Source organism: Platalea leucorodia (assembly GCF_965183815.1).
Source record: "Platalea leucorodia genome assembly, chromosome: 7".
In the NCBI taxonomy this organism is placed as follows: Eukaryota; Metazoa; Chordata; class Aves; order Pelecaniformes; family Threskiornithidae; genus Platalea; species Platalea leucorodia.
Window position 1 is genome coordinate 68,916,731 of NC_138829.1, and position 27,493 is coordinate 68,944,223.

A 27,493-nucleotide genomic window follows, 5' to 3' on the forward strand; every position below is an offset into this window, starting at 1 on the left:
AAAGCATTTTTTTTTTTTTTAAATCTTGTGTAAAGGAAATGTCCATAAAAGCAGTGTCTTAACAAACAGCATTTATTAGTCTTAACTTTTCTGGCAACAGACCTGGCCTTTTACATGCAAAAAGCGTACGTCCTCTGGAAAGAGGCGGCTAGAGAGTGAAACAGAAGCCAGTTAGGGCAACATTTCTGCAGCAGACTATAGCTGCTCTATGAACAAATAAGGGGCAGGTCGAAGTCTAAGAAGTTTAAATAGCATGAATAAAAACCCCCAAAATTTTAGCAAAGTGAATGAAGAAAAAATGGAATATTATCAAAATAAATGATGTTAACTTTTTTTTGGGGGGGGGGGGGGACCCCAAAACAACAACAACAAAAAACCAAATGACCCCAAACCAAACAAAAATGTACAGCAGCAGCATACGTTAAAAACTATTCTCCGCAATGATAGCTGTAGTAACCACACACAAATTCTTGGGCAAATTAATGGCAGCTGGGGCAGGCACACAGTAGCCTGTGCTACTCACTGTTCTTGGAGACAGGCTACTAAGTCCCGTATTGAGTAACAGCCTACTGAATCCCAACACCATATGAAGAAGAATGCAAGAAAACTAAGGCAGAGCTAGATGAGTGGCATAGCTAAGCTCTTTGCTTGAGGGACACAAGCTGGGTTATTTAACAACATGATAAAAAAATGTATGCAAAAGAATCTGGTTCTTACTTTCTCACATGTAAAAGAAGCTTCTGGATGAAAACCAACTCATGTATCCAGTCCTCTTTGTATTTGGAAGGCAAATATAAGATTAAATTTTTGGAAGATTTTTAAAATTTTTTCTCTTCCTCTTGGGAAAGTGACTGAGTGGTTACATGGAGTCAAAGCCCTTTTATCTGACTTCTCTGTTAACTGTGTTCTTCGTTTTCCTTTCCCGTTTTGCAAGCCGGATGAAACACTGCAATGCCTGCAGCGAACACCACAGTAGATTTCCCCTTGAATCCTTCTTGTGCTAGGTGTTACTGCTCTGATGAAAGCTATCCTTTACTGTGCCAAGTTTCATATTCCACCTATTCAGAGAGCTGATGGACAGGAATGTCCTCTTCAGTAGCATGTGTTCTGATGTTTATTTATTCCCACAAACTAGGATGTCAGTATGATCCAATCTGATGACTATTCATCTGTAGCTTATATACTCTGGAATTGCTTATTTTTCTAGCAAGCTTCTGTTTTGCAGATTTCTGCTATCTGTGACTACAGCACAGAACACACAAATAAACTTGCTCAGGGTCATGCATAGTGTTGCCTCAACACCTCCTGGCTTCCAAATCTTTTTTTTCCAAGTGTTTTACATTACTTACTCATCAAATTCCTCACAGGAAACAAGCAGAAGTATTGCCCACACTGGTAAAAATCAGGTATGTCCACTCTGTAACTGTAAATTAGCTCTCAAGAGCCCCTTACGCCACTGTTACCTACCACACCATTACCCCGCATCTTTATGTAATAGCAAAGTATAAAGCATTTCAATCCACATTTCCACCAATTTTTATTCCTACTGATTATAACCTTCATCTGTACCTCATCCCACCCAAATGACAAAACAAGACACTATTTCTAAAAAAAGACAACGTCTTCAATGATTTTGTCAAGATCTGAAGATGGTTTACATATACGTAAAGCCAAATGAATATTATAATTCAGTATTTCAAGAAAGGCATAAGACAATTCAGTAGGACAGAGGATGTTATTTTTGGAAAAGTGCCACATGCATGTAGTTATTTTTTTAAACACATAGGTAATGTGAACCGAATGTTAGACACATGAAATCTTTAGGTCACTCAGAAAAACTGGGGTGGTAGTTGGTGCATTAAATGCATTCCCCGTTAGTGTTTGTTCTCCAGGTTGTACTCACATTGGCAGTCAACTGAGTTGTCAGAGCTGACACTTTTTCTTGGGATGCATCCAACTCTCTTCGTAGCTTGCGAATCTATGTATTTTAAGAGAGCACTTTACTGCACCGTAATATGGAGAGATAAAGTAGCAAGACACAAAACGCAGAGTGTCTTGACAGAACATTTATGCCTGTCAATCACTACGCGCTCTTACCTCTGACTGGCACTTCTCTTCAGGCTATAAAATAAAAACGGAGGAAAATACATGAGGATATTGCAACATAACCAGCTTGACAAATTTATCAAATTTTTCAGGGTTTTTTTGGCGTTTCAAAAACTCTAATGTGAATTCCTTATTTTGATTCCCACATCCATAGTCAATCTAAGGTAATCTCCTAATTTATTTACTCTTCAGGAAAAAGAAACCAGGCTGCTTGTACAGTACTTCTTCCTGCAGGCAGGAACTTGGGCTCCACTTGCCAGCCTGCCGACCAGTGCACCTTTGAGTCCGAACCGTGGAAGGGTGAAGTCCTGGCTCGGTGCATAAGGGACTGCATGAGGCTCTGAAGAGCCAGGACTGTCACAGAACATGGCTGATCCTAGGCAATTCCCTTCCTCCCATGCTCAGCTCTCCACGGGACAGAAATCATGTTTTTGCATTCCAAAGTGATGTGGGGGAAAAAAAAAAAAAAAATTACTCCCACTTGGGTGCTGCCTAGGCACTGTGGTGATCAAGAACTGAGGACACACAACTAGTTATCTGAGGATGCAAAGTGGATGTACTGACCATCCATCGTGGTCTGCATGATAAAATTGTGGCTACTATGGCTTGTTTCTAACCAAAGTTATCAGCTAAAGAGAAGTGTATGGTAGGAAGTTACACACTCCGCTGCCCTTATGTAAATACGTCCACTACCAGCCACCATGAAAATTATACCCATCAAACCACAGTATTAAGAGCCACTGGTGCTTGGGCAGCAAGCACATAAACCAGACGCTTAGCCAGCAGCCGCTGAGTACTCTCCTTGTGGCTCTCGGGGTTATCAACAACAGCCCAGAGGAAAAAGTCTGTTTTCCATCCTTCCAATACATTATCTGTTTTGGCTTCATATGGACCTTGCTTGAGGCAAGGTCAATAATGAAAGGCGGTATTTTCAATTTATTATCAAGGTCTTCAGGCCATGTTACACATGTAGTTTCCTAACAGTGACACACGTATGTGAAATAACGCTAAACAACACTATGTTGGCTTGACAGACTTCACAGACAGTTACACATCGTCTTCCAAGAGCAAGTTCTTCCACATACTCTTCTATCACATATGCTCGCTTCAGCTGTGGATTTCTGGTAAGCGTGAAGATGCATCGTACTTGCATAAGAATTTGAATTTGAAGATCCTGTTCAATTACCACGTATTTCAGAAGTAATTATTATCCACTGTTTTTTAAAAGGGTTGTGCTTTAAGAAACCCCCAAAACTGTGACCATTGCATGCCAGGAATACACGATCCACCTTTAATCTGGCTAGCTTGGATATTAACAGCAATGAAGCCACTGGGAATTAACCATCAGTGCCAAATACTTCTGTGCAGTCTTGTGTGGGCTGGAGGCTGCTGTGCCCCTGGCTCGCTGCAGTTAACACCCCAGCTAGCTAGAGAAAAGCCAGGCAAGACAGGGTCTGCATGTTGCAGCCTCACCTCCCCACTACAGCACAGGTATAGTCTTAACTTACAAGGTCTTCCACAGTATATGTTTAAAATGACCTTCATGAGACTATTAGAAGAAAATAAGCAAATGCAACATGCATTTAAAAAAAAACCCTGTATTTTCAAACTCCAGTAAGCCTTATTTTAGGATCAGGTAACCTAAGTGAATACATACTTCTGGAGAAAATATTACGGGCATAGCGAACAAATGGCTTCTTTAGGATTATTAAAATCCGTGCATTAAAAGACTTACTCAAACTTCTTTAGTAGCAAATCCTTAATACAAGGCTCGAATGACTTTACTCAGCAAACTCTGTGGTGCTTTAGGTAATGAAGTCCAAATCTCCTCAGATCTACTGAGGTCCTCTGTAGCGAAACTTATTTAGTGTAGTTGTAAAATAGTGACTCAAAAAATAAATTGCTGCTTTTAGGCCATTAAAGTCTGTGTTTAATGAGGATACTGCTAAATATCCACAGACATCTTTATGAACATAAACATTTCTTTTGTAGCTAGCATTCAGAACACAATCAAATGAAAAGCACTTTTTTCCCTCCTCCTTGAATGGCAAAAATAATTAGCACAATAAGACCAGTAAACACAATAATTTTTATTAGTAAACCCAAATTGTTCATTTCATTATACTCACCGTCGAATAAATAGATGACGTACTGGATACCAAAGAGAGAGAAGAACCATGCACTAAAGGAAAGAAAATAAACACAATGACTATAAATACAGTAACCACATAGTGGAATCATCATAGATCATCCACTGCCAACTACCAGCCTACTGAAGAAATACTTTCACTAATTTCATCATCCATCATAAACTTAGTTATATTATTGCACCAATAATGCACAGTTTGAAGAATGCATGGCCAGGTAACGTAATCCATAAACTTTGATTTGGTAAAGCTGTTTTAACAATTTAATAATACTTGTTTTTTGGGAAAATGAGGTGTGGTCAAGAAGATTAAAAAGAAAAGTTTCGATGCAGATTTGTTCAGAAATAAATACTTCTCTGGACAGGTTATCTTAAGACTCTTGGAAAAGGACTTACTCAAGATTAAAAACCAACAAATTAACTGTAATGCAGAAGAGATTACAAAAGTACATCTGAGTACTTCATCTTCAGTTTTAGATGAGATTGAGGGGGTGGGTTGTTTTCTTTAAGCAGCAGACCAAGATGAAGATGTCCCGAGAAGACCACGATACCCAGCTCCAGGATGTAACCAGATGCTCCAGGAGATGATGTGGAGCACCCAGGGCAGAAACCACTGTCTAATTTTGGGGCTCCCAGTTGTCCTCTGAATGCAGCTGGATCTTCCTTCTGCTGACTACAAGGGAGGTGGATCATGGGCACCGCTGAGCTGAACATTGCCTATCCCTGCAGGGGTTTTTGGTCTTTCTTTAGAGCAATGACATTTCTTTAACAAGGCACAGTTTGTTCTCTCATAGAAAAACTATCAGAGGAAAACATGGTTACAAAACCTTTTCTGGAAAAGAATCCATTTCAAGCAGTTTTTGTACTTAAATATATATTCAGCGAAAGAGACATACACATTGATTCTCAAGATTGTTACCATCACCCTGACGTTAGGATTTACATATAACATAATTTTATTTTTCATTATGCTGTTAAAAAAACCTACCTGAAGCTATTCTTTCTGCTACTGAAACATGCAAAATTACCTCTCCTTTATTTTTATTTTTAGAAACAAAATACATTTAACTGAAACTTTTATTCAAACTTCAGGTAACTTCATACAAATCATATGAAATTGTGTTAAATCGCTTTTTCTTTCATCTAAATCCTCCAGCCAAAAAACAAAAGGTTACAAAAGCTGCCATTTTGCTCTAATTACCTACTGCAATTCTACATTCATAATAAACGGGCTCTGCTTTCCCACTGACATTATATCCTAAGGCAAGGCTGGAAAAAGAAGTAAACAAAGTCTAAGTTGGCTTCTGGAGGAATTTAAGACAATTTTAAAAACCCACAAGAAAGTAAAAAAAAAACTCACACCCATTTGCTTTTTCTGGTTAATCATATTTTCAATTAAAATGATCTTTATAGTTAGATGTTAAGGACTGTACTGCATTAAGAACATAAAAATAACCAGCGTGAGTCAGACCCAGGGTTTGCCTAATCGCGTGCTCCATCTCTGGCTGCAACCGCAGCGCATGTTTAGGGAAAGGCATGCAAGAAGGAGGCAGATACCCAGTGATTTTTCCCCAGGTACACCTTTGCATCTTCTGGGAATCAGCAGAGATGGAAATTCCTGAGATGGAAACTGCAGTCAGACCATTATTTTTCATAGCTGCTGTGACCTATCTACCATTAACTTGCTTAACTACTGCTGAATCCACTGACACATTTTATCTGTAACAAAAAACTCTCGTTGTGTTTAGAATATAATTCTTTGCAGTTGTTTTAGACCTGCTGCTGAGTCAGTCAATGAGTTCCTTCAGTGTCTCCACACCCCTGTGATACGAGAAGTAATGGATAACCATCCTCTTTATAATGCATATAAAGTTATATATTATCACCTCCCTTCAGACATCGTTTTTCCAAGCTGAAGATTCCTCATCTATCTCACTCTCTTCATACCATAGATGTTATGCACTTCAGATCTTCTTGTCACTTTTCTTTTCGCCTGCATTTTACCCTTAGGATCACCTTTTTTAAGATGGAAAGCCCAAAGCGCAGACGATATTCACAAGGCCACCAATGGGCTCATACAGAGAATATAATATTATTTTCTAGTTTGCCTCTCTATACTCTTCCTTTGTGCTGTTTTTGCTAATAGAGACGTATTCAAGAAAGCAACCATACCAACTGGCCAGAGAAGAAACAGATCTTACAAGGGACTGGGACCCAGGATTTTTGAGTTAGCATCAACTGGAATTTTTAAGATCACTTTGGGACTTTAAAGGAGGTAAGAAGACTCAAAATGAAAAAAGAGAAAAACATATAACTCTGGGAATCATACTCCTGCCCTGTAAAACATCACCACTGCATCATTCAAATGTGTGTATAATGTGAGATTTCTAGTTTCAAGGACAACTAAGGAGTTAATGCTTTTGCGCAATTTCTTTTTAAAGTATCTGCAGATGGCTACTTTAAGGCTATTTAATTAGGAGCCTGAAGGCAGTTATGCTCTTGATGTGATTCCTGTTTTTTGCAGTTAACATGCATCTGCACGCAGGCTACAAACCCAAATTGTTTTGGAGCGATTATTTTAAAGCACTATAAATGCATATGCAAGCATGTATCATTTTTAACGTTAGAAAAGAAACGGTCTAGCCGGGATCAACTGTCCAAAGAGCAGAAAGAACAACAGGTATTGCAGTCAGTAGCACAAAAAGGAATAAAAATTTATATCCCAATGGCAATGAATTTAATTCCTCTCTCTCTAGGCAGCACAGCTCCTGGGGAAGACTGACGGCCAGGGAAGTGGGGAAACTGGAGAGCCAAGAGACCACCTCAGTTTTAGGCTGTGTTTTTACCCCTGAAGTTCTGGCGAGTTTGGAGGCTGTTCCTGCTGGCTTCTCTCCACTCCTGAAACCCTTCCTATCAAGAGAGTTCTGTACTGCAAGGCTGACTAACATTTCGACCTGCATGCTGTGCTGCGAGAGAACATGACTGTACTTCACACTATGGAGACAAAAGAAAAAAGGCTTTTAAGAATAAATCCTGGCCCTGCTGAAGTTAGTAAGAATAAAGTGTCCTGTGATCTTACGTGCTAATAAATAATTAAGAAGTAGATGGGTAACCTTTATTTAAGACCTGGATTTATGCTTCATTGACACTGGCTGATTGTATAAAATCAATTTGTTCATTAACCACAAATTTAATTTCTATAACACCTTTTGGTCTATCCTCTCAAGCTGAAGGTGAATGATGCATGCATACTTTTCGATCTATTCTCTTATTCTGCGAAGGTGAATTAGATCCACAGGTTTGAAAGCACAGGACAACATATATGCCATATTCAGAACCCCCTGCCTACTTATAACTTGTGATTCCCTGAGAAATAAGCAGGAGCTAATAAGCAGGCTATCCCTGTCTTCTGTATGGCCAGAGAAGTGGCAGAAGACCTTTAACCTGAAGACAAAAATACAGAGACTGCACCTAAACATTCTTCGCATCTGATAAAATATTATTATCCTTTTAGGCGCCAAAAATTCAGGAAAATCTGAAAGGGACTTCTTCAGCATGTCCACTGTAGGGTCAAATTCCCTCCTCGTACACAGAAGTGATCTTTTTCCACTGCTTTCAAGTCCATAGGTAGAGTTTTCTTGGACATCATTTTTATTATTTTTTTAAATGAATGAAAAGCACTTTGCAGAACATTTCACCTAACTCTTCCCTTTTCCTTTTCTTTTTTTTTTTTTAATGGTTCATCCTCAAACATGTAATACTTATTAAATATTCTTCCAAACTATCCTCTCACCTGGACAAGAATTTCTGAATTACAAGAGCCAGTTTAACCTCAAACATGCCAAAATGGATTTGCTGCGTTCTTAAGCACACTTAAAATACTAAGGTTACAATTTTTCTGAGGATGTCTTCAATAAAACCTGAGTAAGTTTTGCTGTAGTAGCTCCTTCAGTAAATCTAAGTATAACACAGATGCAGTGATTTAAATTCCTCCACAGATTGTATTAAGGAACTCTTTAGTAAGAGCAGGACTGTTCATCTCAGAATGAAATTCAACTAAGTATCAGGCAGCCTTTGACTGTTCATGATCATCTAGCTTTCTGAGAGCACAGCACAAACAAAGGTTAATTCCTGCAACGACACAGTTTTCAGCCCTACAGCATTATTCTAGCAATTTTCAATCCGTAATGAAGATCCTCAGCCGTGGGCCTCTAAAATACAATTAAATGTTATGGAGTTAGATTGGCTAAATTCAATAATGAATTAGCCCTGAATCTTTCTGGAGCCATATCCAATGCGCATTTTCCACTGCTTCCAATGGTGGAAAACAGATGGGATAACCAGTATCTCCAGGAAGGCACCCTGTGGTTCCTAAAGGCTGCTACGAGCACCCAAGTGTGGCTCCCATGCCTGGCTCTAGGGGAGCAGCAACAACGGGGCACTGGTATTCACAGTGCCGAGTAAGCACAGGTCTTCAGCAGCGGAGGAAGTAAGTGAGCGAAGGCTTGTGTGACCTGTAGTGATAAAGTACTTCATAGCCAGCCAAGCTCCCAAGCCTTGCCAGAAAGGTGATTTAAGACTCAAAGAGCTAATGCTGGAAGGGCTTCCTATGACCTTCCTACGAACCACTCCCAGAGCTCACCCCATGCTTGACTTCTACAAATGCAACACTTGAAGGTTTTATCGTGTGCTCATAGTTACTCCTGCTACAGCCATAAGGTTTCTTGATCAGTAGCAATCAAACTAAACATTTATTTATAGGCAAATTACTTTTTCTTCTTATATTTATATGGGCTTCTTTTATCAGGTATGATTACATATTTGAAAAGACGATGAGGAATTGAAAAGAGCCTAGGCGTTCTGAAGAACTACTCAGGTCCCTTCCATGGAAGCTGTGTGATAGCAAGCCAGGACATTGAGCAGAAATAAAATGTAAAGACAATTTGAATACAGATTAAATACTGGAAAAATTAACTGGGATAGAAACAACAGCCTGGCTGATGTCAATTATTTGTACTACAAACAGAAGTGTGGAGGCCCAGGTTCAGGAGAACAGTCCTATTCAAGGAAACACTTTAATATGCTAACTCTAAGCATGAACTAGAGTAATTTTGAGATAACTAAAAACGAAGCACAGGATGTGTTTAAATCATTTCTTGAACAGTGATGGTCTAGCTACAACACTTACGTGCTTTCCTATGTCTGGCCAGAAGGATCACTGAATGAATTATCATCGGAACGATGACTAGGACTAAAGTTTTATCTAAGACTGAGAGCTCCACGCAGAGAGAACTGTGCTCTGAAATGACCCCTATGCTGAACTGAAAAGCAGCAAATTTATACTTGGTTCACGTGAGAATGTCATCTTCTGTTCATTTCCAGCACCATCACATACTTTACTGACCTTCTTCAAAGCCATCACGGAAAGAACCAGACCGACTCATTGTTCTGCTTTTCTCGTCCAGGGACATCGAGCTGTTCCTGAAGCGCGTGTCACTATAGGGGTCATAAGGACCATCTGCATTGGAAAGGCTGTGGGTCCGTAGCATGGTTGGATTTGACAGGCTCATCTGGGCTGCAGTGGTTGGGCTTGCTATAAAGTGAAGAATAAACACCAATTTATTTGCACGACCACAATTTTTCATACCTAATTTTTGTGCAGCTACCAAAAAAAAGGCATTTCTTCTGACTTAAAATTCTTCTGACTTTTATATATTATTTCAGACTGAGCTTTACACAATTTTCCAACAAGCCACCTGAAAAATACATACAAAGATAAAATATCTTAAACTGATGAGACTGGCATATATAGTAAGATGCTTGGATTTTAAAGCAGTATTACTAAACAAGTAGGCAACAAGAAGTATTTTCAAAGAATTACTGCAAGTATGCCACCTTTGGGCATACGAGATAGTAATGCTAATTAGTCACACTCATTTCAATGGAAGTGCTTCCTGAGGTTGAATGTGGGACTCGGAGCTGCCGGAAGAAAATTATATTGCATAATATGCTATTTTCAAGACACACAATGTATTGCTATGATTATCCAAACAGATAATTATTCACCAAGCTGCGAGAAGTTAAATCTAGTTCCAGAGGGTGATGTTATGCTGGATCCAGATGAAAACGGAGAATTGCCAGCAGTATCCTGAAGTCCTCCTGCTGAATGGGACCGTAGCCATTCTTTTGCATCTTCTTGATTACGGAGTTGGGAGGATGGAGTATACCTGCAAAAACAGTTTTTCCAAAATTAACTTTGACATTTATTTAAAATGATAAAAAACCCCCCACAACCATGAAATGTCACAAGACTTGGGGAGGGAGAGAAGGAAAGAAAGATGGAAGAACTCTCATATGAAATTTAAGGATTAAAATGATATAAAACCAATACAATTCTGAACAAAGCAGCTGTTCCAAGCTGTTCTAAGCTGTTCCTAATTCATTTCACTGCTGTGTGGGAAAAAAAACCCCAATCCTCCTTTCCTACAGCTTCAGTAGTAACCAAACCAGTAGTAAACAAAAAGCTACAGATAGAAGTTTTGTACTGTAAAATATAGTGTGTGTTACGTATGTATGATTGAAAAATAAAACCATAAGTTGGAAATCCTTTCCTTTCCTTAGGTTATGCCAAAATTCTACCACTATTTTAATATTTTGGTGCATCGCTAAGCTTAGCTGGCTTTTCGTCATGTGACAACCAAATTCAAGTCAACAAAGCCATTATCAGATTTTTAAACAAGTTGTGACCCAATAATTCATATTCCAGAGACATTAATATAAAGGTCTGTGGAGGTGTATCCCATTTATTTCAAAACTAATAGCATTAAATCATCATAAAGGAGACCAGGTTTAGCCTTTTCTGAAGGCAAAGAAAATAGCGGAAACGTTGTCTACGCCAACATCAATGGCAAAACACCCACTGGCTTCAGCTTAAGCAAAGTTTTAAATCTGCTTCTGTATATGCCTGAAAAATAGGTATGTTACCACAGGTGTTACATGAAATATGTGATAGGGTACAGGTATCAAAAGAAAGAGCATCATGGAAACACTTGTCTGCTGACAGATTTCAGTGTGTGTCTTACGCTATGCTATCTGCTTTTGAGAAACATTTATGAGTTACTAGCTCTCCTTCCAAAAACTAAACACTTCGAGTCTATTATTAGTCGATATTATCTGTTTAATTAATTAGATTCCCTCCAACTAAATGCTCTACAGTAAGATATCACTTATTAAGGCTATTTTAAATCAATGTGAGCACTACAATAATTAACATTGCAAAAACTATTTTCAAAAAATACATTCCTTCTGCTTATGCCTCAACACTTAATCAACACTCCCTGGCTATCTCCATCTCTTGAACTTTGCACATATATCAGTTTATTCAGAAAGGGGCTTTAAACAGTCATTTTACTTTAGCACACTAAGGATTTTTTTTTTTTTTTTCAGCATTAATACCTACCTCTTCAGCACTCAAATGTTTCGGTCTTAAAAGAGAGTCTTTATTTATTAGGGACATACTTGAGAACCACAGAAACATTTTAAACAAAATGCCATTTTAAGAAAGGCTTTTAGCACTCGGCTTCACGGGACAAAGCTGCTGTGAAGAACAATCTGTACAGCACAGAATGAATTGCAGCTGCAATTTCAAGGCATCAACTCAGTAATCTCAGAAGCTGCATTAAGCGATTCTGAAGCTGCAATCTTCCAAATTGTCTAAGATATCTTCTGTAAATTCCGTAACACTTAAAGCATTTAATTAATAGACCTAATGTTGATTATCTTGCTAGAACTGCTTGTATCAATGGAAAAATCTTTTTCAGTGCAGTTTTTTTTATGTTATAAAAACCATGACTTTACAGATATACAAAATCTATGAGAAGACGGTTGCCAAAAGTTTGTTTGGGGATTTTTTTTTTTCTTTTCTAGAAGAGTAGAAGTTATCCCTAAGAGCCCTATATATTTAGGTATTCTGAAGCAAATCTTTTTTAAATTAATGTGTCCAATGTCATCCTAAAAGGTTTGGCATGATATTGAAAATTTTTTCTATTAGTATATCAACACCAAGGCTCCCAGGGTGAAAATGATCTCAGGTCATTCCATGTAACAGCCATAGATGCTGCAAAATTACTGTTTTCAAGTCAAGCCCAGTGATGGTTTATGAGATGCTTTTCAGCAATTCAGCCAGCAAAAGCCACAGTTCTTGCTCAAGCGGAGAAGCCACTGGATGAAAAAAAGCACAGTGGTCAATGGCCTTCTTTGAGGATGAAGAAAGAAAGGAAGAAAGAAAGAAGGAAAGAAAGAAAGGAAGAAAGAAACAATATTGTTGCCACCTCTCGCAAACTGCGACCATCACCACCAGCCACAACAGAAACACAAAGCAAACTCCAAAGCCACAACAAAAGCTGTTAAACCGTGTGGAAGCACCAATACCTGAGTCCCTTCTTAGGCAAAGTGTTCCTATCAAGATGTGGGTCGCTGCAGAAAAGTTAAAAGAAAAGAACTTCAGAGAAGAACAAAAGGGAAGGAATAAGATCAGGACGAAGGACGTACAAACATCTGCTCCACCTTTTCAGAGGAAAAGGTGCTGGGGCCTTCCTACAGAAACATGCAAAAACCTCCTTACCCAGGTGCGGATTTGCACAAACATGCATCTGGTACCATGCCAATGAATCTCATCTGCTCACAACGTGGTTTTGCTATTTCTCCTACCCACAATGAACAAAAATGGCTCTTTAAACGTCCAACGGATGCTTAAAAATATGCTTTTCAGCAGGCGTGAGGCAGACTATTTGTGAAAACTGATGAGAATCTTCAAGTCCAAACCACCTTCCCGTCATTTCTTTCAGCAGACACCATTCAGGGAATGCAGCTAATTACTGCTACGCAGCTGCAATGTATAGCAGTAAAAGTATTGAGCCCAGACTGTTTAAATTTTCAAATCTTAGCTTAAATTCCATTAGCAAAATAAAATGGATCTATTAGTTGTCCAAAACCCAAATATTTACGTTTATGCTTTTACAACTGATGAACTTGTAACTGAGCAGAGTCTGTCAATTTGTTTTTAAAGAAAATATCCATGTGCTTAAATGAATAATTTAATGACAGTCCTTATAGCTAAATTACAGTGCGGGAGTGTTTAAAATTACAGCAGTGAGCAAAAGTGAGCTAGAATGTTTAGATTCGGGTCATCTTTTCCTAACTTTAACATTCATCTTTACAAGGACGGATGTACACAAGTCCCTGCAAAACACTCATGAGCCAAACTGCAATAAAAGACTGACGACACTGAATGACACGGGGACTTCACGACAAAAAGGACAGGCCTGAAAGGCAGTGGGAAAAGCAGCATGCCAGAGGAATGCTGAAATGCTAGTGAGAGTTTAGAGTGGTAGAAAAAAAAGGGCAAGATTTTCAAATTGCCTTTGGCAAAGAAATGAGGGGAAAAAAAATACCCCCACAAACCAAAAGATGTTCCCAGTAACAAGAGCAACACCAAAAACATGCCAACCCTGCCGTATTCTCCAGATTGATTTAGGCAGATAGATGGGGTGTTTGAGGGGACTCTCACTGGCATGTCTTTGTGTCAGTTCACATCTGAACGATGAACACAGCAGAGGACTCGACTGAGCACAGTCTGTCACAAAACAATGTGCTTCACTGAGATGGGCAACGAAACCTACAGCCTTGTGCGTACTCCTGTCCTGAGCCAGCATTACCTGTCCTGTCTCCTGGGCAAAGTATTTCGGCAGAATTTGGGGCTAGCAGCAGGGGAAGAAAGAGGGCTAGAAGAATCAGTCCAACAAGACAGAAAACAAGAGAAGGAATATTAGAATGAAAAGAGGAGAGAACAGGAAGGAGTTATAATAAAACACAAACAGAAACCCAAACTGTCAGAACATTACAGTCAGCGGCAATTTTCTCCATTGAGATGCAACTACAAAAATTTTGCTACCTGACTACATAATTACACATCAGGATATAGCTGATTTCCAATGCTTGCAGGGGTACGACTGCCTTCTACAAAAGTCACGCAGAGAGCATGCACTGCAAGTCATTGTCTGATTTATCCCGATGTTAGCCCAACATGCCGTTAATACAGCTCTGACGCTGAAAAAGCAGTCCCATTCCCTCCTCCCTGCTCAGTCTTCCCAGCTCCTACGCCATGTCCACACAGATACCGATGAATCTGATCGTGGAAGGAGCTGGGGAACTGATCAGTCGGACATACAATTCAGGTGATCATTTTTCAGTTGCATCCATCTCCCAGGTGGGTTCACGAAGCATTCACATGAATGCCTGTACCGAAACACCGTAGGGAGCAGCTGGAGATGGGACAGGCCAGCAGGGAGAGGCTCAGGAGGGATCAAGCAGCTAGGGAGACAGGGATGTCTCTTTTCAGCATGACCTCCAGTTTAAAAGCTTGTCAAACGTTAGAGACGAGAAGCTTAACAGTTTGCTTCTCAAAACAAAACAACAACAACGATGGAGGTTTTTTTGAATATCACTATCAGATCAACTAACAGGAGATCTTTGGAAGGATACTATATGATGCAAAATTCAAATATTAGGTATAATATGGTAGCAAGAAAAGTTGTCACATTAGCTACCACAGCAAACTAAAACTAAAAACCTCACCTGAACTCATCCTCTTCTCTGAACTGGGCTCCTTGCCTGGAATGGCTTCCGTGTATGTTCTAGTAATACCAGTCAGTATTATCTTGTAAGAAGCACAACTTGATTTGTATCTGCAGCGTTGGCTGCTGCTGCCAGGACTTCATTCACATTTGAGATACATACGAGCTTAATGAAAATGAAAGAAAAACCTACTAACCTTTCAGACAGCGTAGTCTTTACACTGTTGGTTCGGACAAAGGGAGTCAGAGAATCATCTTTAGAGGCTGGAATCAAGCCACTGGAGGAGTTATGGCTCAGGCCACCTCCACTGCTCAGAGAGATATCAATGGATTCACAGCTGGTATGAAGACTGCTGACAGACTGGTATCCAATGCCATCCTTGCTAACAGCAGAAGAGCTACTTGCGTTGGTACCCCACGTTAAACTGTTGGAAGGAGCTGAATGTGCTGAACTGGGACTAGAAGCTAGTGGAGATTGGTTCATATCTGTGTTTTTACTATATAGAGGACTGCTGCCCCCACTGCTCAGCACACCACTGCCAGATGGTGAATCAAGATTACCCTGCTGGTTCATAGTAGCGTGAGGATTAGAGATGACTACTGAATTTTTCATATTTTCTGCTGTTGTGATGGGAACTTGTTTACTAGGCTTGCCACCGAAAAGTCTGTAAAAAAAGATAACATGAAAAATACATAAAATGGAATATTAAATGCAAGGATATTTTATACCTAGACCACAGATCATCTTAGCTTCAGAAAACCAACGTTAAGTAAATGATCCTAGACTGGACATACACAACTATAAATTTATGAATCTCCTTGTGTTCACGCCACCTTCAATAAGTCCAGAGACAATTATGATAGCTTCAAATCTCTCTTAGGTGTTTCTTCTCTGAACCATGAAATAATACTTGCACAAAGCTAAAATACAGCAATATTGTCTTCTGCTACTTAAGGAAAAAGGATACCAGAGAAACACTGCATTTATTAATCTGAAGCATGGAATATTAGAGGTTGAAAGTTTGTTTTCCAGGTAAATTCTGTGCAAATCACCGAATGCTCTGCACAGAAACAGCATCTGCTGGGATGTAACAGGAAAAATATTTACTGGTATCAAATGTAGGTTTGTCTCATTTCAGGAGCCAAGCTAACTGGAAACTATTTCTTTGGAGTGGAGAATGAGATTTTACCTGGTTTGGCACCTGGCACTGGCTCAGTAAAAGACTAGCTGAGTGCCAGAACTAGCGCAAAGGAGGGGATGTAAAAGCACGGTTCGAGGAGGATGGCTGCAGCTTCTCCAATTTGCATCACTTTTGCCAAAAGCACAAGTGTCTCAGAAGTAAACATGCTTAAGACCAGATTATCAATCATTTTAAAACTGATCCTCAAAATTATGAAGAAAGTGTAGCTTTTGACTCCAGCTTCAAGCATCCACCCCAAAACCACTGCTTCTGCCACTTAGCTCCTGTAACTGCCTTTGGAACCTTAGTTTTCCTCACACATACCTATATGGATTTGCTTTTTTTCTTATCAACAGTGTGGAGTATTGGGGATGAAACCTTTCAAAGCGGGTATCTATCAGACTGTAGTCCTCAGAATGCAGCACTTTATTCAAGAGCTCCTAAAGACTTCTGGGTGGGTATGCACTGAGCAGAACTTTCTCTGCTTTTGAGTATGCCCAGGTTGTCATGATCCCTCAGCACCTGAGCGCAATGCAGACATCCACAAACCAGCACAAATCTGGAAAACTTGGTTCAACCTGGACTCCACATCACACCTCACTGATTAGGAGACACTGACTCAGACAAGCAAAAGGCTTCAAATGATAAACCCCACTCCTACAGGGATTTAGAGACATTTTAGGTTTTATTTAGAGTTAATGTTATCAGAACAAGCATGAAGAAAAATGTCAAACCATACTGCAATGATACGTGGCCTTCAGCAGCAATACCAGCTTAGCGTATTCCTGCTCCTATGCCATTGCATACCACCTCTTCACTTGTGCTGGGGGAACTGTACTCTTAGAGAGAGGATCCTAGAGCTTAAAAAAAAGCCCCAGCCACCCACACAACAGTTTTACAAGCTGTTTTTAAGCTACGCAGCCTTCCCAAAACTGTTTCACAGCACCTCTAATACAACTGAAAGGATGCTGCACTGCAGCACAAACAGAAATGTGTTGCTGCCAAAGGCAGCGTCTGGTCGAACCGCAACCTCATAACAAACGCCTTCAGAAGAGGATGCGGTCTGGACGGCATTCCTTTCAGTCCAGAGAAAGTCCAACCCAGCAAGACACTCACATCAATACAGAGATTAACTCTGGAAGGACATACCCTACAAGGAAGGACGTACCCTACAAGGAAGGACGTACCCTACAAGGAAGGACGTACCCTACAAGGAAGGACATCTGTTTACTCCTATCCACTATTATTGACAAGAGACTGACATATCTGAGCTGGCTCTTGGGTCACGCATGTCTCCCATTAACAGAAAAGCAGCGTATTATATACCGCAAAGCATGAAGGCCCAATTTAACAATAAAATGTGTCAAGATAAATGATGGTTTCACTGAAGGGACATTCCGGATACATAATACCAGAGCTAAAGGGAATACTGAGAGAACAGAGACAGGGATGGCCCTCATTGTAGAACTATAGAATCTCACTGTTGAAGACAGCATAGAAGTTATATATGTTTGCAGACTTGCAGGTAAATCTGTATCATTACAAAGGTATGGATTCTCATTTATCGTATAATATTAAAAAATTACAGGGACAAGGGGAAATACGCAAAAAACAACATGTGCAACTCATCTCAACAGACTGAAAATTAACCTCAAAATCTTCTTAATTGTCATTCTAGAAATCAGTAATAAGCAGACGAGGCCAAATTCAACTCTGATGCATTTCAGTATGTAACTATTTAGACAGCCTGGTGAAAATTCAAGAGTGAAATTGTAAATCAAATGAGGGAATAGTTAAATTGAGCCTCAATGTCTTCTCTTTGAAGTTTCATGTATTTCTAATGTAGTACTTCAGTTGCATAGCTAGCAACGTGGCTTTCTAGTAATAAAAAAAAAAAAATTTCCAATCAAATTTCAAGATTAATGTGCCCGAGACTTGAAACACTGAAAACCTGCACTTCTCAAGGGGTATATACCATAGAAATGAAAGGTCTATTGGAGTTTTTCTTTTTAAGTAGCCATTGATGAAAATTAAATGTTCTAAACGACATGGCTTATCTAATGATAACCAGGAATAAAATAAAGGAAGTATCTTGAATGATCTTATATAAAACCACCCATTTAAAAAGAAACAGTTTACAACTCTTTACAGCATTAGCCTAAGCTGCCATCACAGCCATTAATGCTTGCACTGGCGCTTCAGATGGAATGTGGCTTTCTCACATCACTGGAAGCAGGATGATGCAGCATAACTGTATGGGTATTATGGGCGTCAAGACAAAATGAAATGCAAAACACCGCAACTTGAAACAGACAAGCTACTCAATGTCAAATTAAATTGAAAAATAATATTAACGGAACCTTTCACCGATATAAAGGCTTTGATGCACACTGCATCAACGAATTAAGTCCTGACCAACTCGATATCCATGTTAAAAGCATGTGTGGGGCAGTGGTGGAGAAATAGAAGACAGATAAGTTTTTTGTTTAAAAAAATATTATTAAAATAAGAAAATTCAACCCAGCTTAGTAACCTTACTTAGGGTTCTTCTACACAGTCAAATAACCTGCTGTCAGGAGTCTCACAACACACTGGCCTAATCCACACAACTGAAAGATGTGAATCTACACATGGCAGGTCAAATTATGCATCTGTCGTAATGAAAATCTGAAATAACTCTCCTGTTGTCAATTTATAATTTGATCCACCATTGGAGTATTTCCAGGTTTGTTACGTACACATGGGTGCAAGAACTCCTCAGTAACCTTCAGGTAAGAAAACTCTTATTCCTGCAATATCTGCATGGATAAAGCCCTCAGGTATGATTTTTGTAACAGAGAGACTCGTATCAGAATTGCCAGACTTTCTGCCAGACAGTTGTTTTTTCCAAATGTTAAATTTTTGCTGCTGTCACGTGATGTACTGAGTATTGACAACATTGGCCAACCTGTTTATGTGAAATTAAACGTAAATACAAAGACCTTGATGTAGGACACTAAATAGTAAGTGCTCCACAAAACACAGCCAGGCCTGGCTCGAAAAGTCCTGATCATTCAGCTCCGACTAACATCATCGCACAATCAACGAATTTATTGCCTACCTGCGCAAAGTGGGAGAGGCCACATCGGGGTACTTGGCTCCTTGCTGGTGAGTACTTTGAGCTCCGCTAGAAGCAGTCTGTGATGCAGGGTTCACTTTAACAGAATTACATGAGGCCACGCTTTCGTTGTCAGACGAAATCCCTTTCTCTTTATCAGTCTGATTGACTAATCCTGGCAGAGAGTTTCCAAGGATTACCTTGGCAGGCTCTCTCATTTTAGGGACAGGCAACCCGGCTGACTTGCTGCTTATGTTGGAGTCTATGCTACTCGTGCTAGATCTATTCCCAGCTCCACTTCTGCTACTGGATTTACTGGGCCGGGGTAAACTACGATATTGAAGATTAGTTCGGGCACTAAGTGCTAAGTAGCCATCATCCTGGTTCTGTGAGCCATCAACACTAGTCTTCCGACCAGTGGTCCTACCCATGAGTCCAGATGACTTTGGGATTTTTCCCAGGGTAGCCGATCTACTGGTGATAGTTGCCCCACTGGCAGTGATTATAGTCATGCCTACGGCTGACCCGCTCTGTTTCTTAAATCCAAATGTATTAGCATTAGCAGCAGTTGTTCTAGAGTTACTTGTGGGAAGCTTTTTGGATTCGTCACCACTGCTGCGTCCTGCATCTGATGGGGAACGTTTAACATGTCCAGCTTTAGGAGATAGTCTACCCTTTTCTGATACCTTGGCGTCATCAGTTTTCCCTACAAAAATAGAAAAAGAATTCTAATATTTAATGACTTGAAAACATCAAGCAAATGATGAAACTCAAAGCAGCATGAAAAGCAAAAGCGTGTTAGCCACCAGAGTGTGGTTAAAAATTATGATCTAGTCTGCACTGAACTTACATGCCACTCTAGTGAGTTATACATGCAGACTTGCCAGAGAAAGTATGTGGTGTGTTTGCCCTTGAGAATATGAAAAGCAGAACAGTCTTATGTAATAGTGACAGATAAGAAAAAAAATGTTTCCCTCTGTAGCTACCACAGATTGACCCTTCTTTATCATTAGACAGAAGTAGTGTTAGGCCATTAGCATAATTTTCCTAAGAGGCATTGTTCAAGAAAGCTTCTAACTTCAACTTTTTCATGTACAATTGTGTACACAATCAAACAAGAGGAGAGGTATTAACTTACATTACTTAATTATGCAAATTCAATCCATTTCCATTCACACATCTGCAAGTGCTAAAATCACTAATACATTTACAAGAAAATCCAGAACTAAATAGTGTTTAGTATAAATTAACATGCTGGTTTAGTATGGGGGGGGGGGAAATCTCCTCAGCCACACATACTGTATGTTCTTAAAGTTAACCGTGACTTCAAAAGCTATAATTATATTATTTATTCTTCATACGGCAATACTGTGCCCAATAAATAGCTTGGCTTAAGACTAGAGTTGTCATGAAAACAACTTCCACTGTGTACTAACCCAAAATATGCATTTTCAAATGAACAGAAATAGAAATGTGGACATACGAGATGCTGCATAGGTTAAAACACTACCTAAAAATAAAGACAGGATTACCTGAAGTTCAGGTTCTGCCTCTGGAAAGCATTTAAACTGTTTTCATACCGAACACACTTTTTGGCTTGTTTATATCTTACACCTTTTCTCACCTGTTCCAGGTGTCTTTAACGTGCCTGAGGTGGTTGAAGGTTTAGTCCTTGGTGTGGTAATGCCAACCTGAGCTGACATGCCCCGTCGCCAGGAGCCCGTCTGCGAAATAACAGTGTTCTTCCTACCAGAAGTGCTTTTATCAGATTCATCCGACACATCAGAGGGATTCCGCCTCCATTTAGATCCTGGCTCCATTTTTATGCCGCTATCAGATCCTCCGTCTGATTTCTTGACTTCATCACCGGACCATAAGGAATTCCGCTCAACCTGGGAATGCTTTTCTGCATCGGTCTAGGACAGATAAGGAATTGTAATACAACCTTCAGAGCAAGCCTTTCTTTCAAGAAGCTTCATAAACGAGAACCGTCAAACTGATTACTAAACTCAGCAGTCATCTCTAAGTACCAACAAACATAACATGCCTTTGATAAAGAAATGTCATAGCAAGAAATGAACCTCAGCAATGACGTATTTTTTTAATATGCTAGGGAAACAAATACAAAACCATAACAGTCATGCCCCTTAGAAAGAAGAAAAAATAATAATAAAAATAAATAAAAATAAAAATAAAAAAAAACCCAGAAAAATGGAAGAAAAAAAAGCACTTGATTTATACAGGACATATTCAGCTTTATGGCATTTATAATCCTCCATCTCGAATTTCTTTTACTGCAATGCCAAAAAACCGTTTCAAACCTGCGCAGCCAGCTCTCCTTTGTTCCTGCTGCTTTCCTATCTCTTGTCTGGCAATCTGATCTCCAGCGCATGAGGAGGCAGCTTTTTGAACAGAGTTGAAGATGTGGAATGCTGTTCACTCTCATCTAACATATTAGAAGGACACCCAAGAACTGAAGAAAAATGAATCCCCAACAACTTTCTAACAATACTCTAGTCTGACTTAAATATACGAATTAGATCAGTTTTTAATTTATATTCAACTCTTACAAGTTGTTTTTCCTTATTCTTTGCACAGACTGATTGTGATGCCAGTCATTTATGGAGAATTTTGCCAAGATGTACGTCAAATATAGAATTTTCTTATTGGCAACCCTTTGCCAAATTCTCAGAAATGCTTACATTAAATCTATTACCTTACATATGTAATATATTCCCCATACATGAGCATTTTCTACTGCTAATGATTACTCTTGCAGAATTCTCCTTCTCCTATCAAATGCTGCTGATTAATTTGGGCAAATTTTCTAACACCACAACCCACTATTTTGTGACCAGGCACAAATGACAAATGTCCACATTTGACCCTGATCCAGATAAAAATTCATAGTTGAAGTGTTCTCCAGCCATCACAGTAACGTGAAAGATTCTGCCAATTCAACACTTGATCGTGAAGCTCCCAAGTAGGAGTTGGCAAATTTTGGTAAGATGTTGAGTGCCATCTCTTCCCTGCAGCCTCAGCAGAAGACAAATGTGCTCAGCACTGTGCAGCAGTCGAATGGTAATATCACTTAAAAGAAAATTATTTTAAATAATACCCCGAAGCGTTATAAAGCCCACAACCTTTCACTCCCTTTGGATAATCAGAAGAGTACCGCACAGGAAAGGATGCATGATCATTTACTATGCTTTCAGCAAAATGCTATATTTTATTTTTAAGTTCCTAAAGTACATTTCAAGTTTATGACTTTTCTTACCAAATCACACCATTAATAGTAAACAATCTAGGGGCGTTGTGGTTTAATTTCCTCTGCTTTTTACTGTAATTACTTTTTTCTTAAAAGCCTGAAAAACTAGTCTAAGCGATCAGGATGTGAAAGCTGACACCACACATCATAATGGTCTTTCTTCAGTCACGTGAAATAGTTAGAGCCTGGGTTATTTGTCTGTATATTGAGCCATTAGACTAAAAAGCATTTGCTGAATTATGGATTTAGTTATTATTTTCTTGCTGTGTTTTCCTCGTGCTATGCAAATGTCATTTCCTCGCCTCTCCATTCAAAGAGAGCAACTCAGCATAGGCTCGAATGGAACACTGCCGTCTAACTCCTTTCTTTTGTACGGCTGCAAGGTTTGGGGATGCTTACCCTTCTATTTACGACCATTGGTAGCTGTGCAATAAATTCACAGTGTGACTGTTTCTATGTCCTGTGTTTCTCTAAAATCATCGTTTCATGCAAACATCTCCTAAGTTTACAGATCTTGGAAGAGATCTGAGGCAAGAAGTAACAAATAATCGACCAACAAAACCACCTCAACATCATCCCTTATCTGTTCTCACTAGTATCTTGCTTCAAGTACCTTGTCTGGAATTGCTTATTTACACTGTTAAGCGTTCAAGAGCAAGAAATATATCTTACTTGCTGGTAAAAGGCTTATTCTAGTTTTGGTTTACTATGAAATATTCCTATACCTTCTATTTCCCCCCTTTACATCTGTAAGAATAGTACAGTCTCAACAGAGAGAACAGCATTACAAGAAGTCCTCTATCTTTGTTCTATTTCATTCCACTACTACACCCACGGCCAAAGTTTTTCCGTAGCCTTTGAAATGCTGCACATCTACCCTTGAAGCCCTCTGGCCAGAGATGTTTCTGTTTAATGGTAAGCACTGAGAACAGCACAGAAACATGACGAAGGAATCAAAACCAAAACACGGTGAAACCTGGCTTTGGGATTGCAGCTGAAACTCCACCCGCCTGAAAGGCCTGGAGTGGGTCAAAGTGGAAATACTGTTTGCTGGAGGTCAGGGCAAGACATAGCGAGCATAAGCTGGGAGCAGTGGTAACCACCAGGATTTCTCAACTTATTCCTACAGTTTTGTAAATCTGTTCTTGAAGCTGTGAACAGACCAAACCCATCTTTGCGCCAATGAAACTGAGAAGTTGTCTTAAAGATGCTGCTGTTTTCTGTGTAAAGGAATTGTTTCCTTTCCAACTTTTGATCCTTTTAGCATTACATGAGCAAGTTTATTACTTGATCTCTTCCTCTCTTCCATCCTATTTCAGTTAAATAAGTTATTTTCAAATGCCCACCAAGTCTTAATTTCTCCTTAAAACATGTGTATGACATGACTTTAAAGGCATATTACACGCAACGCTGTGTTAAAAGGTAACTTATCTAAGCCTGTGCAATATAAGGGAAAAATATTAGGGCCCCCAAAGTCATATAACTACGTTAAGTGGTTTGGTACCTGGCATAATCAGAGCAAGACACGGGGACATGGTAAGGCAAATTCTAGTTCCAATCACTAGCCTGTTAGGAACCAACTTGCAAACATCTTCATAGCACCGTCACAAAAAGAGGCTACAACTATGATGTCTATCAAGGTGGAGTTAATAGTTAATATCACATTTAAGTCCTGCTTCTCAAAGAGAGAGAAGCTACACCTTCTGGAGTATGGGGCACTCAACAGCTCTAAAAATCAGTTTCCTAGCAGAGACCTTTTTCCTACTGCAAGCGTGGCTTCTTCCTCTGCAGAAATGATTCTGCATAAGTTACTGATTCTATCAGCAGACACTGACTTGTTAGGGCCCTCTCCCTTTGATGTTGCTGTATTATTTGTCTGGACTCCCAGCTGCACATGTATTAGCTTCCTCTTTAATTACCTGAATTCCAGCTACTGTACCATCTCAAAAAGATGTGGCAGAATCACAGCAGCTTAAAAGTTAAGTGCCTAGTATTTAGGAGAACCAAAGCAGTGGATACCCTGAGAGGAAAAGTCCACATCCCTGTGCAGATGTCTGCTGGTCCTTTGTGGGTGACCACAAAGGGGGATGCAAACCTGGGCACAGACCATCCCACAGTACTCCAGGTAAGACAGAAAAGGCATATATGTAGCATTCGCTGTTTCATGAGCCGTGAGGACTACTTCGGGCAGCAAAAATATCAGCCCTGCAAGCTATGCATGGTTCCATCACTCCAAGCTGTTTTCATTCCCTTGGGTTGACAAGATTAGGATATTCTGTTCAAATGAAAACAAAGTATTTTATGGATAATAATTTGCAGATAACAGTAATACCAAGAATAAATATTGTCAGCCATGAAAACTGAGGAGAGAAGCAGGTCACAGACACACATCAAAAAACTGGAAACACAACTTGTATGTCTTAGCTCCCAGCTTCATCTTCTAATGCCTATGCTCTACTGTCTGTACAAGCTTCAGCTGCTTTTCTCCTGGTGTATGTCTGCAGCAGATGCTGTAAGAGTTGTGGAGGAGGAAGAGGAGTTCGTCAACACAGATTTTGATCTCTCAGAGGTGCTTCCAAGAATCTGATCCATCAGAAGATAGAAGTCAAATGAGTTTCTATTTTTTTTTCCTTAGGTTAATGTTTAGTCATGTCTCCCTTTTTTTTCTTTTTTTTCCCCAACAATATTACAATGTTAAGACAGTAACAATTGTCAACAGTTTCTAGTTGTCTATGTTATTCTGTTACGTACTGAAAAACACACTTCGTAGATCTTAACTCCTCTCAACTTGTATGGGACTTGTATTAGCAGTTTTGAGCACACATGCAATCGCTGATACACAACCAAAGGCTAACTGGAAATCTTTAATGTAGGCTCAAATATGCACTTCGTGGCAAGGGAACAAAGAGTTATATACGCTTGCACCACAGTCCTCTAGGCAGAGTAACACTTCACAGCAACCACACGTCTACATTAAAACCGATATTAAAACCAGATTTAGGGTCCAGTCATGAAAAGGACTGGAGAAGAATAAAAAAGGAGAGAAACAGAGGAGAAGGTCATACCTACATCCCTCTCCTCTACCCGCTGCAATGCCAAGTCACTGCATCCCAGTTGCTTTGACACACAACACCCGAGTCCCTAGAGCAGGTGGGTGTGCAAAGACCAAAGTTGAACTTCTTAGTCCTGCACTTTTCCAAACAAAATTCCATACAATTAGGGAAAAAAACAGTTTGTATTACTGCAAATCTCTGTACTACGCAGTCTAATTGATGAATGAAAAACTGTTGGATACCTTCAATTGTTTTACCCTCTTTGCATGTGTGGTGTCTGAGCACAAAATGTACACATAGGCTGCTAATGGATGTGAAATTTATCTTCCTATGAAATGCTGCCAAAAATACAAAGCCTGCAGTAACACGCAGCCCTGGAAGTTTCAAATAATCTATTTCATTTACCTAGTATGCTTACATTTCCGATGGAAGTATAAATAATATTTAAACTTTCATGTTGACTTAATTAAATTCTATTCTTTAAGAAAAAACACAGTACCTTTTCTAGAGCTAAGGAAAAAATCCCATCTACTGATGCATGTTTTCTGTACAGCAGTGCCGCTAGCAAGGCAGAACCCATCTCTTGCCACACCACCGCAGCAGAGATGCCAGGGATTCCACACATAAAGGAAATATTCATAAATGCCATGTATGATAAGGCGGTTACTATTACTTGACATTGCCTTTTCAGTGATACAGGCCATACTGAAGGCTGTCTGTGTGTTCAAGCTCATCCAACTTAAAAGAATTATATTTACTGCAGAGAGAAAATAACAAATACCAATGTTACTCGTCTAAACCAGAAATCTTACCTGTGCATCTAAGTTTTTGCGGGAGGAGGCAGGTGTGTTGGCATAGGAGCTGATAGAGGAGCTAGTGTTAATGTCATCAGTACTGAGATTATCTATGGTGTCACTGATCCCACTGCTGACAGAGCTGCTGTCATCCCAGCTGGAGAAAAAGCACAACAAAGGCAGAAAGCAAGGGTCAAAAGAGAAAACATCATTCAAAAGGAAACGTATTATTTCTATAAGCCTTATCCTACTTGCGGCTGCCAAATGAAAATGGTATGCTCATTTCCCTAACTTACCTTCATTGCACTTCAAGTCTAAATTCATACAGCTCTTGACTATATGGTTGCCACAAAGCCTAATGCGTACCATCATTAAGCCGGTAGCACCAATGATGCAACTCTTACTGACTCAACTGAAAGTTTGTATGAGTAAACAAACTTTACAGTGACCCTCAAAATTTATGCCTGCAGTCCCAGAGCAGGGGAAGGTGGTGGTAAGGAGGCATCTCCTGGTAGGCACAGCACTGACTTGCTAAGCCGTAACGCAGAGATGGAACTTAAATGCAAGGAAAAAATTCATCCTGAAGCAATCTTTTGTACCTGGTTGTTACATAGACCAGGGCAACAACCTCTACCCTCAACAGCATCACCAGGCTCAGAACTTTTTAGTAATTGAAAGTCTAGTTGTTCAGATGGCACGTAACCCTCCCGAGCCATACAACACATCCTTTTCAAGGAGACAGCTTACTATTCAGGACTACCTTCTTCCAGCGTGTGATAGCTTCAACATTTTCTAGTAAATGAGAAACGCATAACTGGAAGTTTAGGACATAGAAAGCACCAAAAAAAAAAAGTCCAAGCCTGAAGCGATTTGAGTGTTAGAACAGACAGAATCCAAATGATCTAAAAGTCAAGCCAGATGCTCCGCTCCTAAAATGCCCTTAAAAATAAGCTGCTTAGGGAAGAGATTTATAAACTGGCTTACAAGCGCTCCGTCTCCAAGAACAATAAAGCTGGGATTGAAGCACTGTCCTGTAAGTAGCTCTGTGAAGACCTTTCAGTCCACTGATGGATAACTACTGCTGGAAATGCATAAATATGTATTTAATAGATCATTTGTGAAATCTAGTGGTAACAGCTCATCTCCTGGCAGTTCTCTAGCTATTTATCACCACAGCCTTGGATTTTGGGAGCTCCAGACTCTCTTCCCTATTG

The 27,493-nt window shown here is 39.6% G+C and overlaps 1 protein-coding gene across 3 annotated transcripts in view; it reads right to left on the minus strand.

Annotated features, from left to right (window-relative positions):
- NAV2 (neuron navigator 2) overlaps positions 1 to 27,493 on the minus strand; it is a gene marked incomplete at its 5' end in the record, with an annotated part of 427,505 nt that overhangs the window by 25,261 nt on the left and 374,751 nt on the right. For all 3 annotated transcript variants that reach the window (XM_082317338.1, XM_082317337.1, XM_082317336.1), the window contains 11 exons: positions 1,904 to 1,978; positions 2,098 to 2,121; positions 4,236 to 4,288; positions 9,657 to 9,845; positions 10,319 to 10,479; positions 12,683 to 12,727; positions 13,969 to 14,034; positions 15,084 to 15,551; positions 19,168 to 19,870; positions 20,789 to 21,080; positions 26,298 to 26,436. In XM_082317338.1, the coding sequence (XP_082173464.1) occupies positions 1,904 to 1,978; positions 2,098 to 2,121; positions 4,236 to 4,288; positions 9,657 to 9,845; positions 10,319 to 10,479; positions 12,683 to 12,727; positions 13,969 to 14,034; positions 15,084 to 15,551; positions 19,168 to 19,870; positions 20,789 to 21,080; positions 26,298 to 26,436 (2,215 nt within the window). The remainder of the gene's footprint in view (positions 1 to 1,903; positions 1,979 to 2,097; positions 2,122 to 4,235; positions 4,289 to 9,656; positions 9,846 to 10,318; positions 10,480 to 12,682; positions 12,728 to 13,968; positions 14,035 to 15,083; positions 15,552 to 19,167; positions 19,871 to 20,788; positions 21,081 to 26,297; positions 26,437 to 27,493) is intronic.